At 35.7% G+C, this 15729-nt stretch overlaps 3 protein-coding genes across 3 annotated transcripts; 2 read left to right on the top strand and 1 right to left on the bottom strand.

The window, feature by feature from the left end:
• The first annotated feature begins 1743 nt into the window (after positions 1 to 1743).
• Positions 1744 to 7333, top strand: LOC120768174 (three-prime repair exonuclease 1-like). The gene is made up of 3 exons (XM_040094738.1): positions 1744 to 2136; positions 6756 to 6922; positions 6993 to 7333. The coding sequence occupies exons 1-3, from the start codon at positions 1875 to 1877 to the stop codon at positions 7275 to 7277; spliced, it is 714 nt and encodes a 237-aa protein (XP_039950672.1). The 5' UTR covers positions 1744 to 1874; the 3' UTR covers positions 7278 to 7333.
• Positions 7334 to 8720: 1387 nt separating this feature from the next.
• Positions 8721 to 9749, top strand: LOC120769142 (putative nuclease HARBI1). The gene is made up of 3 exons (XM_040096017.1): positions 8721 to 9083; positions 9146 to 9276; positions 9330 to 9749. The coding sequence occupies exons 2-3, from the start codon at positions 9174 to 9176 to the stop codon at positions 9701 to 9703; spliced, it is 477 nt and encodes a 158-aa protein (XP_039951951.1). The 5' UTR covers positions 8721 to 9083; positions 9146 to 9173; the 3' UTR covers positions 9704 to 9749.
• A 4344-nt stretch (positions 9750 to 14093) lies between these two features.
• LOC120768794 lies at positions 14094 to 15023 on the bottom strand. Its single transcript, XM_040095549.1, has 3 exons — positions 14805 to 15023; positions 14495 to 14662; positions 14094 to 14436 (listed from the first exon to the last, which is right to left on the bottom strand). Exons 1-3 carry the CDS (start codon positions 15021 to 15023, stop codon positions 14281 to 14283), a joined length of 543 nt encoding a protein of 180 aa, XP_039951483.1. The 3' UTR covers positions 14094 to 14280.
• Positions 15024 to 15729: the final 706 nt, after the last annotated feature.

The raw sequence follows: 15729 nt of genomic DNA, 5'->3' as shown, positions 1-15729 counted from the left end.
TCCGAGATTTTACTATTTTTATGCCTTACGGCGCTCCACTAATAATCAATAACTAAATACGCCAGAGACATTAAATTTTACCTCCGAGATGTTAGCAGAAGACTTTATGGGAGCCGATGTGAAAATTGGACGATGGGCATGGCACCGCCCACCTTTTGGTACTAAATTTAGTACGTGGCATTCTTCTCATATTCCTATGTCACAGTCAACAACGCCGACTTACCATATAGCACAACTCTAAATTCCGAATGATTCTTTCACTTTCCAAATACACAAATCAAAAACGAATTAATATAACGGTATACAACTTTGCAGTAATAATTCCTTCAAGGTATGCCACCTTATGACCAAAAAGTTGTCAAAATCCAACCCAATCTGTTCAAGCCCCTAGGTACATACAAATAGTTGACTTATAACCGAAAACATCGGTCAATATGTGAGATTTACAATTGAAATCCAGAGAGAATCCTTTCGTGACTATTGTAATTCTGCGTATCAAAAATGGGTTGAATCCGGTCAATACTTCTCTGAGCCCCTATGTATGTATATACCTAAAATAAAGATTTTCGAACTTCCAGGCAACTTTATACCTTACATATGTATATATTGACCAATATTTGTGTTATCCTAAAATGAATACATTAGGGCGAAAACTTGAACTAACCCCCAATATAATTTATTATCAGGATGTTCGAACATCCGGCATCCGGCTGAATTTGCTCAACATGATTGTATGTGAGGTACCTTATTGAAACCCAGGGAACATTTGTTAGTATGTGGCATGATAATAAATTCGTTCGTTTTTAACAAACTTATGCCGAATATGTCGGACAGTGTATGAGTTATACATATGTATGTATATGGTATGTGTACATATATATAAAACTGCTTGGATTCCGATACTCTGGTTGACGTTTTACATCTTAAGGTATTTCTCTGGCTTCGATTCTTGCATATTGCAAGAGTATAAAATGTTCGGTTGCAAACGAGCTTAGTGCTTCCTTACTTGTTTAAATATTAAATTGACTAACTATAATCTAAAACCGCTCGACATGAAATAATATTAATTTTGATACATTCATTTGCAATTGCACATATTAACTCTGGCATAAATCCGCTGATTTCCTTTGTTATGGGCTGAACAAATAGAGAGCGACAAGACATGACTGCACGACAATGAACAGCAAATGGCGTCGTGAAGGCTGCTACATGAACATTTGTAAGAAGGCAGCGACATAACAATGGCCGGCATGTACACAAAGCAACACAACTGTCCATTTTGTATGTACACAATTTCGTTGTTGCCATATTAATAACTTTCACTTCAATGAAATTTTAATATTTTGTTCCAAGTGAAATTTTAAGCTATCAATTGTTATTACAAATGATATAACAGAGCTATTTTATGCTAATCTTTGAAAAATAACGTCAGGTTTGTTAGAGCTTTGAATAATTTTACATTTTACATATTAGTGGCATCACTACTCCTCTCTACTGTCGTAGGTAAAATTAGAAATATTTTTAATTTAGCGAGGGCGACAAGAGGCTGCTGTCGTGTAGTCGTGCAGCTGTCTAAATAACTGTGTCCATAAGAACGTGTGTATTTTTATAAGTGAGAGAGGTCGCTTGCAGTCTGTCGCGCTCTATGTATTCGGAGCGTAACACTCCAAACGCACTATCACAATGTCATTTTGTGAGAGTTGTTTGGTTGCGATCGTGCCCAGTCGTGATTGTATTGCAATTAATATTTTGACATTATTCTTGGGAATCACTTTATGAGTAGCATTTGGTGATAAGCCGTTCATAAACTTGCACGCATTGGTTATACAGCTCTAAATTGCAAAATAATTATTTGCTAAGTGTAATATTAAACAATGTCAAAAAAAGAGAATCGACGCATCGGGTCGTTTGTAGTACTCGATTTAGAAGCAAGCACTTATGATGGAGATTTAAGAAAGCTATCCATTATGGAGTTGACCATGTATGGTTTTCCAGCCAAAGATTTGCAAACAGATCCAATAAAAGTGACAAAAACAAGTGAAATGTGTGTGCCGCCACCCTCACCGAATTTGAATAAACTTACATTGATAATCAATCCCAGAAAGGTTATTTATCCAAAAAGCGCTGCTTCAACGGGTATGTATTTACAAACGCTGGTCAACTAATTTCGAATTAACGATTGCTTATTTGGTATCGTAATTATAATAGAACAACGCGCATAGTGAATTAGTAACTCGGCAATATAAGATTATCAAGAACATATCCAACATACACACATAAATACAAAAGCATGTACACATGTAAATGTAAATGTTTGACCAGAACGTAAACAATGAAATTTGAATTGGCAATTATTTTATGAATCATCGGAATTCACGTCAATTGAAATTCAGAACGTTTAAAGCAAAAAGATTGAAATGCAAACAGGATATAATATTTTAATAGTCTGGAGAGAAGTTGTATACATATCGCACGTGTTAAGTTAAAGTGTAACAACTCAAAATTTGAACATTTTCAGTAGAGACGAAAAACTGTTGAGTCGAAAGAAGTCATTCTGAAAACAAAGAGAGAGTCATAACGGTTTTTTTAACGAAAGAGTAGACAAATCACTGAACGATTTTTACAGTTTTGTACACCTAACGGTTGTTCGTAGCAGCTAAAACAAATCGAAATAGTCTCTATGTCCGTCCGTGCAGGCAAAATCTAAAAATTCACATATCTGAATGAAACTAAGTCCACGTGTTTCTTGACATGTGTTTCTTGACACACTCAGGCAGTTAGCCACGCCTGTAAAAGGCCGTTATTCGATAGGGGCTATGAAGGGGTATAACTAAACCACAAATGAAGCTAAAAAAGCATTACTGGGTATGATGGATTAGAGTGTGAAGGGGCATTTGTGGTTCATTGTACCATTGCCTCGATCAATAAGTTTTCATATCCGAACTATATTTGGATTGATCAGTTTGTATAGCAGCTATATGCTATTGTGGTATGACAACTTCTTGAAGAGAAAGCAGTGTGCGAAATTTCATATCGATATCTCAAAAACTTGAGGACGAGTTCGGGTATATATAGACAAACGGACATGGCTAAATCGACTCAGCTTCTAATACAGTTCAATTGTATATGTACATATCGTCACCTGAAATGCAAAATAACGTATCATCAAAAAATTCAATAATGAGTTTTTTACTGATTACGATTCACCACACCATATTACATATGTGTCGCAAATTTTAAGCTTCTGCGATCAAAAATACCCAAGCTATATTAAAAACTCAAAAAAACGTATCATCAATTGCTTGATTTCGTTAAACAAAATAACGTATCATCACTCAAGTATGTAAAAATAACAGAGTGTTTTTTTTATATCGAAGTTAGCCTTCATTTATTGTTAATGTTTATTTTTAGTGATTAAGTTCAATGTGCTTTGGTTAGTTTAGGCTACGTCGTTGATCGAACGTGGACTACTATGTACATATGTATGTATATGTAGTCCTTTGTGAGGCCATAGAAAATAAGAACTCCTGTGTTCGAACTTATAAATTAACAAAACGCTTCCCGCCAGTTCGGTGGGATGTCTGAAGGTATGCGCCCCCAAGGGATTAAGTGAAGCTGCCAAGAAGGAAGTGTTGAGTTGTTTCCACCTAATCTTCTTTCATACAGCTTTTGCAGATGACGTCTGGTAGGATTCCCAGCCTTATCACGTGGAAGCCAATAGGGCAATGGCGTGTTACAAGCCCCAAAACTAGGGAAAGGCTGCCTTACTGAGGGCAAAGATATCACTAGATCTCATGCGAACGATCTTGAGACAAAAGAATTTTTCAACAGCGTGTGTAAAAATTGTGGCCTAGCAGTAATAGAATAGGATACGGAGGCACAGATCCGCTCCCATTCTACCGATAGCGGTTCTAGGATGCCTTCTTGCTAGCTCATGTTTCCTGCGATTCCGCTGTGGTCTGGCACTCATATCATTCTTATCACAAAGGCCCTCGATGCTATTGATAGCGAGGTTAGGTCTTCTATCAGCTCTGAATTCTCTCATTGTTAATGAGTTCAAGGCTGGAATCGCCGCTCTGCTATCTGAGTCGATGGTCACTCCTCTGAAGGAGACTGCCCTCCGGAGTGACAATGACAATGTGACAATGACAATGTGGCTGCCCTCCGGAGTAGTAAATCTACTGGGACACTGTCCCTTTTCTCCAACGGCTTCTTCCCACCCACAACTCCTTCGGTATATGGGTAGAGAAGGAGCCGCCAGAGTTCGGTTTAGCGATTCCATGATCCAAGTGATCAAACCCGTGCTTTTCTAGGAATTCAGCAGCCTATTCTTTTGCAAAGTTTAACAATAACTAAGAAGAAATGGCAACATCTGCAGGACCTAGAAGCTTTAATTCCAGCAGACTGTTATTACTTTTATGATAATATACCTTTTTAATAATTAGTTATTTAATAAATAATAATTAAACATTATCCTCATTTTTTAGCTTGCAATATTTAAATTTTTTCTAGTACCTATGTACATATTAATAATAAAAATAACATGAAATATGAAAAACTTGCAACTGTTTTGATTTAAAATTAAAAAAAGTATTAATATTAAATTTTTTAATTTTTATACAAATTTAGATTGATCATACGTTATTTTGTTTCAGAAATGAAAATTCAAAATAACGTAAGACACCTACTATAAAATTTGCTTAATTTTTCCATTATTTTTTTTCTAAAATATACTTATAGGTTCATGTTAATTCAGATTTGAAAATTTTGTTTCAATATCTTAAGTGGTTTTCTTTTTATACGGTTTTTTGCTTCTCCTGTAAACCTACGAAAAGTGATGTTACGTTATTTTGCATTTCAGGTGACGATATGTATGTTTATATTTTATAGTCTTCGAAGTTTCTTTCTGGGTGTTACAAAATTACAATACTACCTAAAGAGGAAAAACGCAAGAAGTATTAAATCTGGCAGTGAAGATGCATCGATTTGGTTACATACATATGAATCCATTTGACAATGGGCGAGGCTTCGACTGCTTTTAAGTGAAATTACATAACTCTGGCAACAACTAAAGCTAAATTAGGAAATAAATAAGATACGTGTGTCTTCAAGTTGGCGCACCTCTCTACTAAAAATGGTCGAAATTAGTACATAACTTTGCGGGTCCCAGAAAACCGAATATGAGGATTCAAGTATTTGGTATTGACTTTTTACCGAAAATATCAGTAAATCCGTGAAATATCTTATGAAATTTAAAAGTCATCATCAAAACAAAATTAAATACTCTCCCAGCCACTGTATACCTAAAGCGAAGTTTTGTTGTGGATTATGAACGTTGTTAGAATTTTAAGCAAAATAGTGTTATCGACACCCTCATTCTTCCGTGATGATCAAGACCGGCACGTTACTGTGAATGGGAATCGCTACCGCTCAATGGTAACGAATATGTTTGGCCCGAATGGGATGATATGGACTTGTGAGGCTACGATGATTGATGAACTTCGTACGAATAACGAACGGGAAATTACAGCCGTATTGGCCGATTTACATATGCTTGAAAACCGTCGAAAATTAAGCGCGGCCGCGGTGGTCATTCACCAGAAATCGAGTTTAATACATGATGGCATCGAATGTACTATCACAGGAATAAAGAATTTCATTGATTACCAAACCGTTTTTATTATACCCTGAACAGGGTATATTAAGTTTGTCACGATGTTTGTAACACCCAGAAAGAAGCGTCGACCCTATAAAGTATATATATAAATGATCAGTATGTTCAGCTGAGTCGATTTAACCATGTCCGTCTGTCTGTCTGTCCGTCCGTCCGTCTGTATATATACGAACTAGTCCCTCAGTTTTTAAGATATCCTTTTGAAATTTTGCAAACGTCATTTTCTCTTCAAGAAGCTGCTCATTTGTCGGAACGCCGATATCGGACCACTATAACATATAGCTGCCATATAAACTGAACGATCGGAATCAAGTTCTTGTATGGAAAACTTTCACATTTGACAATGTATCTTCACCAAATTTGGCACAGATTATTTTCTAAGGCAACAATTTGATCTCCGAAGAAATTGTTCAGATCGGTTAACTATAGCATATAGCTACCATACAAACTGAACGATCAAAATCAAGTTCTTGTATGGAAAACTTTCACATTTGACAATGTATCTTCACCAAATTTGGTATAGATTATTTTCTAAGGCAACAATGTAATCTCCGAAAAAATTGGTTAGATCAGATTACTATAGCATATAGCTTCCATACAAACTGAACACATAATTACTAAAATAAATGCACCTGTGAAGGGTATATTAGCTTCGGTGCAACCGAAGTTAACGTTTTTTCTTGTTTTATTAAAAAAAAAAACGTTTGCTCTTATTGAAAATCCCGTTATCTGTCAAATAATCTTTTGTCTTAATAAAATTGTCATGTTTTCGGGCACAATCTCATTTAAAGTCAAAAGAAAATGCTTTCGGCTCAGACCTTTATATTGGTCAATATGTTCGATAAATTAATGAAATTAAGTGAACATGTTTTCTTGACTTCTATATGGATAAGCATTATAAGTGATAACGGTCATGGCCTTAGTCTAGCCCCTTATTCTCAATATAATGATTTCCATTCCTCTTGTTAACCTTTCCTTCATATTTCCTTGCTTTTGATCCTTGCAAATCATAGAAGCATAAAATCCTCGGTTATACCCGAACTTAACACACAATTAATTATCTTTATTTGTTTATTCACAGGACTGGACAATTATATATTAGAACATGAGTCACACTTCGATGAGAACTGTGCTTGTCTTATTGTAAACTTCCTTAATCGCCTGCCACAACCAGTATGTCTGGTTGCACACAATGGTGATAGGCATGATTTTCTGATAGTCAAGAATATGTTCAATAAGTTAAGTATGGTAGGTAAAATATATTTCTATTGCTCTTAACTGTTGTTAATCAGAACTAATTAGTGTTATTTCATTGCAGCAACTTCCGAATAACATTCTTTATGTAGATTCTTTACATGCATTTTGGAGAATAAATTTCGACCATACATTTCAAACCACACCCAATGGCAAATATCCACCCAAAGGAGTATATAAATTGAACAATATTTATAAACAAAATTTTAAGAAGGACCCCGAACTGAGACATCATGCTGAAGCAGACGTGGAGACTTTGACTCACGTAATAAGACTGTATGGAAAAAGGTTTCTTGCCTATGCAGAAGATCGTGTCAGTGAATTTATATGCTCGGACGAACGCAAATGAAGTTACTTAGAATTGAAAAGTCAAACAAACATTAAAGAATCTAATTTCTAAATCCACATACTTACGTACCATCATCATCAGCTTACGCATTCTTTAAGTTTTGATGAAATCTGCATTTTTCTACTATTAAACCTATCCAAAACTGTAATTAAACTAATATATCATTACACTGAAAATAATATATTGAGAATATACATAAGTACTTGTATATTCAAAGTATTGTCAATTGATCGACACAAATGGAAGTCAGATTGGCCACAGTCTAAGCTATAAAGCGGGGGAGGCTAAACTTCTCAGCCATTGTCTTGCAACGTGAGATCGAACGTTCTGATGATGGAAAATTATGTGCCTAGTCATAATTTGAAGTTGTGTTCGCCATTAATGCATTAACCCCGTATTAGAAGCTCAGCACGCCCTTTTAATCCCATCAAATTACCTGGGACCTGGGTCATGGATATTCGGTTTTATCGTTGATATGGCTGGTTAGCCGTGTTTCACATTTGATTATTTCGTTGAAGTTGTATCGTAATGTATCCATTTTCAACTCGTTGTAAAATTGACTTATTTTTTTTAAGCTCAATCTGCATTCCTGACATACAAAATCGCATCTTGGCTACAATTCATATGGTACTCAATTTCCGTGTTTTTGATTATTCCAACTTCCTTTAAACGTTTTAAAAATGCGGCTTGAGTGAATCCCAAAAATTGTGCGAGCTCTTCTTCTTCTGACTTAACAATCTTCATAGAGAGATGCTTCCAATTCTTAATATTCACATTTTTTCGACGGTCTAGGACTTTATTTGTCTTCCCCTGCCGGGGGAAGCAGAGGAAGAGGAAGACCTCCACTCCGTTAAAAGAATCAGGTGGAGAAGGACCTAGCTTCGCTTAGAATCTCCAATTGTCGCCACCTTGCGAAAAGAAGAAACGACTACCGCGCTGCTGTTAACACGGCTATAACCGCGTAAGCGGTGTCTACGCCAGTAAAAAAAAGAAGAGGTCGAAAAAATCACCACTTTTAAATCGTGGATATTATGCCCCTATTGCGGTTTTCAACCCGACTTGGTCGAATTGAAGTTAAGGCAACTCAACTTCAGATCAACCAAACTCTTTTTCGATATTGCGAACTTCAACTAAGTTCAGTCGAAGTATGATTGGCGTTGCCAACCTAAGAAAGGGAAATTTGACAGATAGTGAAACAGCTAAAATTTTGTAAACGACATATTTAAACAATTGAATTCATTTGTCGCTCGCGAAAAAGTGAATAAACATAAGTATATAATAAACAATAAATAAAACAATGACGAAAATACTGGGGGCAAAATTGATGTGCTACGTATACGAAAAAGCCTTCGTGATCACTCAAATCATTGGAGCTTCCAAATGCAAAGTAAGCCATAGTTTTTTCACAATTGATTCATAAGTTATTTTCGATTTAATAAAGAAGCATTTTGTTTTTTACTGAATGAGATGAAGGAACATTTCCACAAACGTGTGCGAGGAACGGCCATACCTCCTATATTAAAATTATGCGCAACTCTGCGTTTCCTTGCTGACGGTGGTTATCAAAAATGCAGTGGAAATGATTTTAACATTGGGTTGGCGCAACCTACGATATCTTTAGTAATTAAAGAGGTTCTAAATATAATTGAACAACGTATTTGTGGCCAATGGGATAAAATTCAAATGACTGAGCAGGAGGAGGTTAGTTGCATCGACGGGACTCATGTTCGCATAATTTCGCCAAGAAAAGAAGTGCAACATCTTTATCTTAACAGAAAGGGATACTACAGTTTAAACGTGATGATTGTATATGTATAAAATCTGAATTATATTAGAAACAAAATGGTATAATTTCTTAAAATTTTAAGCTTTGTGATTATAAAATGTCTATTCGGTATGTGGATGCTAGGCATGGCAAATTATGACTCTTTTGTTTTCAATGTTAGCGATTTGAAAGTGCATTTACAGAACAACATACAGAATAACACTTGGATCTTGGGTAAGACTTTATCGTATTTATTGCTAAATAATTAGAGTAATGTAATTTCTTAGGCGACTCTGGCTATCCTCTGCACAAATTTTTAATGACGCCTTATCGCTTGGCGGAAGCTTCTTCACCCCAAGCTCGCTACAATACAGTACACTCAAAGGCCCGGAATATTGTAGAGCGGACAATTGGTGTACTCAAGAGTAGATTTCGATGTCTTTTATCTGTACGAGGTTTACATTACACTCCCGAAAAGGCTACGCAAATTGTGAATGCTTGTTGCGCATTGCACAATATTTGCCAACACTTTCAAGTGGAATCACCGGAAGAAATATCATCTTCTTCACATACTACAATGACCAATGATATTTTGGACATAGAAAGAGAAGAAGAGGATACGGCTCGAATAATTCGCAATAATATTATGACTTCCCTCTAAATAATTAAAATATTAAATTTCATTTATTCTTTCTAATGTGCTATTTATTCAGGCATACATGTATTTAAATTTTATTTAAATAAATTCATTAAATAACAATATCACTTCATTTTTTAATGTAAACTTAAACTATGGTACAAAAATATAAAATATCACTTCATTCCAGAATAATTAAAAATAAAATTAAAAAATATTACTTTGTGTCTTAAATAACAAAAAAAAAATTCAAATCTTCGCGAAGATTTTAATTTAGCAATTTTGAGGCGCTGCACCTCAATTTGAATTTATTGTTTCCAAATTGTGGCTTTCCTCTTCTAATTCTGGAAACTTCTCCATTAACTCCACCAATTTTTCGAATTGCTTTTTTGTTGTAACTTTATTTTTTCTAAAAATGTATAAAAAAATGTTAATTAAAATTAATTTAACATTAATTAAAATATTTATTTTACCCGTCCTCAATATTTCCTTAATATTTTTTTGTATTTCACTGAACGAATGTTGAACTTCAACTGCTATTAAGTCAACCCCACCTGTACAGAGTTGAAAACCGCAATACCAAAAAAAGTTGAAGTTCGATCATACTTCAACCGCAATTTTTTTTGACGGATTGAGTTGAAGTTGGCAATACCGAATTTTTAAACTTCGACTGAAATGCAGTTGGGTTGAAAACCGAAATAGGGGCATTAAATTATAATAATGAAGACACCCTCCTTACACTTGTTCAGGCATAGAAAGTGTATAGTAAGTGACATTCATATGTATGCTGAAAAAGACGCACAAGAAGCGCATTTTCCAACGCATGTATGGAATATTGGAACAATAGAATAGTCATCAAATTATGCCATCTCTGGGCAAACCAAACGAATATGATTCAAGACCCAATACATATACTATAAATTTACACAAAGCTATCCGATTCTGAAGTCCTTAACCTACAAAAAAAAAATGTTACTCTGGAGTCAATTTCAATGATTTTGAGATTGGTAATAATTAACTAAATAACTGACGAACTCTTTCAGCATGGAGATACATTTCGCGAAAACCATTAACAATTTTATTCTCAAAGATCTTAAAACCTCGTTTTTTTATTTTGTTTTAGATAGCAAATTCCTTTTCTTTCTTAGTCCCAGAATAAATTGCCAAAGGTAAGTATTTTTTTGAAAACTCTAGACAGACCTAATCCCTAGAAGTGTATGTACATATGTAACTAATGGCAGATTAAGGCCCTTATTACGATTTTCAACCGATCTGCATTTTAGTTGGGGTTTTGAAATTCGACATTTGACTCGAGTTGAAATGTTGTCAAACTTCAACTGACTTTGGTATTACGGTTTTCTGCGCTGTATCCGAGCGATTGAGTAGAGTATCAATATCAAATAAAAAGTTGTGATTAAACGTTAATGAATTTATTTAAGAACAAGTAGGGAAGGTTCGGATGCAATCGAACATTTTATACTCTTGCAATTTACAAGAACTTAGGCTAGAGGAGTACCGTTTTGCAGCGGAGAGAAAACAGGCTGCCTACCTCGCAACGTTACGATCGACCACAACACATGCTCTGCCCAATCCACAAAAAGGGAGACCCCACAATCTGCGCTAACTACCGTGAGATAAGCCTCCTCAACACCGCGTATAAGGTTCTATCGAGCGTATTGTATGAAAGATTAAAGGCCACCGTCAACAAACTGATTGAACCTTATCAGTGTGTCTTTAGACCTGGCAAATCAACAACCGACCAGATATTCACCATACGCCAAATCTTGGAAGAGACCCATGAAAGGAGAATCGAGACACACCACCGCTTCGTCGATTTCAAAGCTGCTTTCGACAGCACGAAAAGGAGCTGCCTTTATGCCGCGATGTCTGAATTTGGTATCCCCGCAAAACTAATACGGCTGTGTAAACTGACTTTGAGCAACACCAAAAGCTCTGTCAGGATCGGGAAGGACCTCTCCGAGCCGTTCGATACCAAACGAGGTTTCAGACAAGGCGACTCCCTACCGTGCGACTTCTTCAATCTGCTGCTGGAGAAAATAAATCGAGCTGCAGAACTTAATCGAGCAGGTACAATCTTTTATAACAGTGTACAGCTGCTGGCGTTTGCCGATGATATGGAAATTCTCCAGACTGGACAAGGAAGCAAAACAAATAGGTCTGGCAGTGAACGAGGGCAAGACGAAATATCTCCTGTCATCAAACAAACAGTCGTCGCACTCGCAACTTGGCTCTCACGTCACTGTTGACAGTCATAACTTTGAAGTCGTAGATAATTTCGTCTATCTTGGAAGCAGTGTAAAGACGCGTAAGCGGTGTTTTTCGGAATTATAGTTTTCGATCAGTCAAAAAAAACAAAAATGATGGACAACAGGATAGCGGACAAATTCGTTTTCAATACATTTGTTAATACCTTCGACGATAACTCAGCGCTCTGGTTTCCAAATTAGATCCACCCCGCTCCGTACATGTGTACACGTCTTTCAAATATATCATTATATTTTCTAAAAGTTTTAAATAAATTTCAAAATGATTGTACATTTTCAACACGAGAGCATTTTTACTTAACAATCGTGAAGGTGGTTAGTACCTTTGTTTGGAAATTTGGGCAGCAAATTAACCATGGTCCTTCGAAACTCACAGAAAGGCACTATTAGAGAAAGAAAAAACATAATAAGTATACTAATACAAAACAAAGTGCAGTGGCCTAAACAAAAACAAGTAAGAAAGGGGTAAGTTCGGGTGCAACTGAACATTTTATACTCTTGCAATATGCAAGAATCAAAGTCAGAAAAATACCTTAAGGTGCAAAACGTCAACCTGAGGAACGGAATCTAAGCAATTTTATATATACATATTATATATTATATATAACTCCTACATTGAACGACATATTGGGCATAAGGTTTGTACATTATTAGAGAGCGGGGGCCACAACCACTTTTTCAAACTTTTTTCCCGCAGGTGCCCCTTGCTACTGCAATCCCTTGTGCCAAATTACAGTTTTAGTATATCTTAATTTAGTGCTTAGTTATGGCACTTTATAAGTTTTCGGCTAATGGTGATTTGTGGGCCTGGCTGTGGTCCAATTACGCCAATTTTGTTGTACTAATAAATCCGCATAGCAAGTTTCATCAAGGTATCTCAATTTTTACTCAAATTACAGCTTGCACGGACGGACGGACAGACAGACGGTCTCCCGGATTTCAACTTTTCTCGCCATCGTAATCATATGTATATAACTTTATATCTATCTCGATTAGTTTTAGGTGATACGTATAACAGTCAGATGAACAAAACTACATATAATACTCCGTAGCAACGGGTTGCAAGGGTATAAAAACACAGTAAAGTCGAATTACTCAACTTCCCCGTTGAACTATGCAATGATTCCACACTTCTCAGCGGATAAAATCTGAAAAAGGTTTATACTAAAAGATATTTTTCGTAAAATGACCTACACTCAAAAAAAAAATTCAAAATCGCGACGTTTCTTTAAAGAAAATTTAAAATTTCAAAAAGTTTTGCTCATTTTTGACCTCCCAAAATTCGATTTCCGGTGAGATAAAGAAGTGGTAGGTTATTGTATGAAGAATTATATACAGAACATGCAGAAAAAAATTTCAAAATGCAGTTTTAAAGATAAAGTGATGGAGCAGCTAAAATGTAGGAGACTGTAAGTCAAAAAATATTAAGGAGATCGTTTAAAAATCAAAGTGCTTTATTTCAGATAACACATCGAAATATGAAAAAAACCAAATCAGTTGGACTAACCTAACTCGAAACGCCATAATTACAGGAAAACTTCGAGACGGAGAGGCTTCGGGCAATAGCAGGTAATTTGTATACAAAATTTACTTCTATTGCTAAAAGTTCGAGTTATGGAAGTTCAACTTTAATTTTTTTAACTGCACACCAGAAGTCTGAAACCTAGAGCAGTTTTAATATTGGAGTTCAGACTCATGTATTATGGTTTTCATTATTATCTACGGAGTTTTGAGATAATCATAACATAGTACATATGTACATATATACAAATATAGCATCGAACGAATTTTTTTAACCAAACTCTTCAGTCACAATCTAATTATATTATATTTGGAAAGTTAAAATTGGAACCTTCATTTCGGCTATTTGATTTAGATATTTATTACTTTGTAATACTCGGTTGGTTTCGACTAATTTAATTGAGAGTCCAGTACTTTGGTGTTATTCGGATGGTAAAAAAAAGTATTTTATTTCGTTATACCCGCCTGATTTACAGATTCAAAACCCTTATTACGGATTTAATTCACTCAAAGTGAAAAGACAGACGCATGTATACACCCCAAGCAATTTTATTATTTTTAAATTTTAATTAGGCTCAAGAGCAAGCTTACATTAAGGTTGCCATGTCATAAGTTTATTAATTCAAACAAATCAGAGAAATAAAATATTGCAAAATTAGCATTAAAATACAAGGTTTTGAGATAAATATCTGTTGACAATATATTCCTGATGGGTTGCCGTCTTTCTTACTACTTTGCATAATATAATTTCATCTATTTTTGATATTTGAATTTAATTCCATCACCCTAACGCTCCTATTCATTGAGTTTTATTGAGAAGTAAGTTTTCACATCAGCTTTCCATTCATTGTAGGCGCCCACCATTAACTTAAACATATAATCTCCCGCTGGCACCGGCATTCGTCCGAACATATCGTCCCGCAGAACTAGATTTTTAACGATTATGTCATGCTGCAAGGCAAACAAATATATATTTTACCATTTCCATTAATTTCGTTATCATACGTACGTTGAAAGGGCAGGTGTGATTAATGTTCGAGTCCTTCAGAATAACACCATGGCATATATTTAGAAAAGGATAACGTTTTCTGTTCGCCATAAAATCACAAAAATCGACGGTAACATTGTATAGAAAGGGGCGATAACCACTGGCTTTCTTGAAAAATGAAAGGTTTATCTGTAAAGAGAGAAGAAGACAAATGTGGAATGATTGATTTGGTAAATACTGAAATGTAGCTAAAGTTGATTTTTTTTTATCAAAAGAAGTGAAAAAACACGGTCTTTTAACACCCAACTCTCAAAAATACTGCATCACTTACACTGACATTATTAACTGGTATCTGGAGGAGCTGCACATGCAAGGATAATGCGATCTCTCCCCGTTTCGGCACGTGCAGGCGACAACTATTGAAATCGGCGAAAGATTTGTCGAACGCTTTGCAGTCGATGTTGGTAAATTTTGTAAAAGTGTCTACTAAACGGTTTGAAATCACCAATGTTATTAACCCGAGCCAACAATACTTCCATGAGATCTCCATTTCGACAAGTTGTAATGAGTATTTTTCTACTCAATTATATGTCGCTTGTCAGTGAAATTTCAAAAATTAGAAAAATTAAAAGTCTATGTACATACATACATATATGGAAATTGAATTTTAATTGCATCAAATTGGCCTATTATTTATTATTAGTTTTATTGCATATTGATTTGCGGTTTCAATAATGAAAAATTTAAAATAAACAAATACTTTCGTGTACAGACAAAGTTTTCTTACCCTACAATTTGTGAAAGAATCTCACACGGTCTTAAATGTACATATGTACATATATACTGGTCCAGAGTACGGCTTTTACCGATTTCTGTTCAGTGTAAGGGTCCTTTGCTTGACTGGGGATTTATCCCTCAAGTGCCTGCAGTAAAGTTTATACTGGCTCCACTCATTCCAGCTCTCATCGGAGCGCCGAAACCTCCTATCCGCAGCAGTGCCGGTATTTTCGGCTCCGAGTCCAGGTCTTCCACCACTTTGGCCAGAGCCACTACTTACCGATCTGCCATTTAAACAGCCCTCCCTATTGGGCTTATCCCGTCACAACCTTTTGCCGCTTCTGTTTTGGGCTGCGACGCTACTTTTTATAGGAAGCTCATAACTCCTGTTGTATTCTACGAAAGGAGTAGGGTCCTCTGACGTAAGTTCCTCCAGAGATTGACACCTGCCGTTTCTGGTGTTCGTTTGGCGTCTTCCT

The sequence above is a fragment of the Bactrocera tryoni genome, chromosome 2, assembly GCF_016617805.1.
Source record: "Bactrocera tryoni isolate S06 chromosome 2, CSIRO_BtryS06_freeze2, whole genome shotgun sequence".
In the NCBI taxonomy this organism is placed as follows: Eukaryota; Metazoa; Arthropoda; class Insecta; order Diptera; family Tephritidae; genus Bactrocera; species Bactrocera tryoni.
The sequence above is the reverse complement of the archived record's forward strand: the minus strand, read 5'-3'. Positions and strand labels throughout refer to the sequence as shown.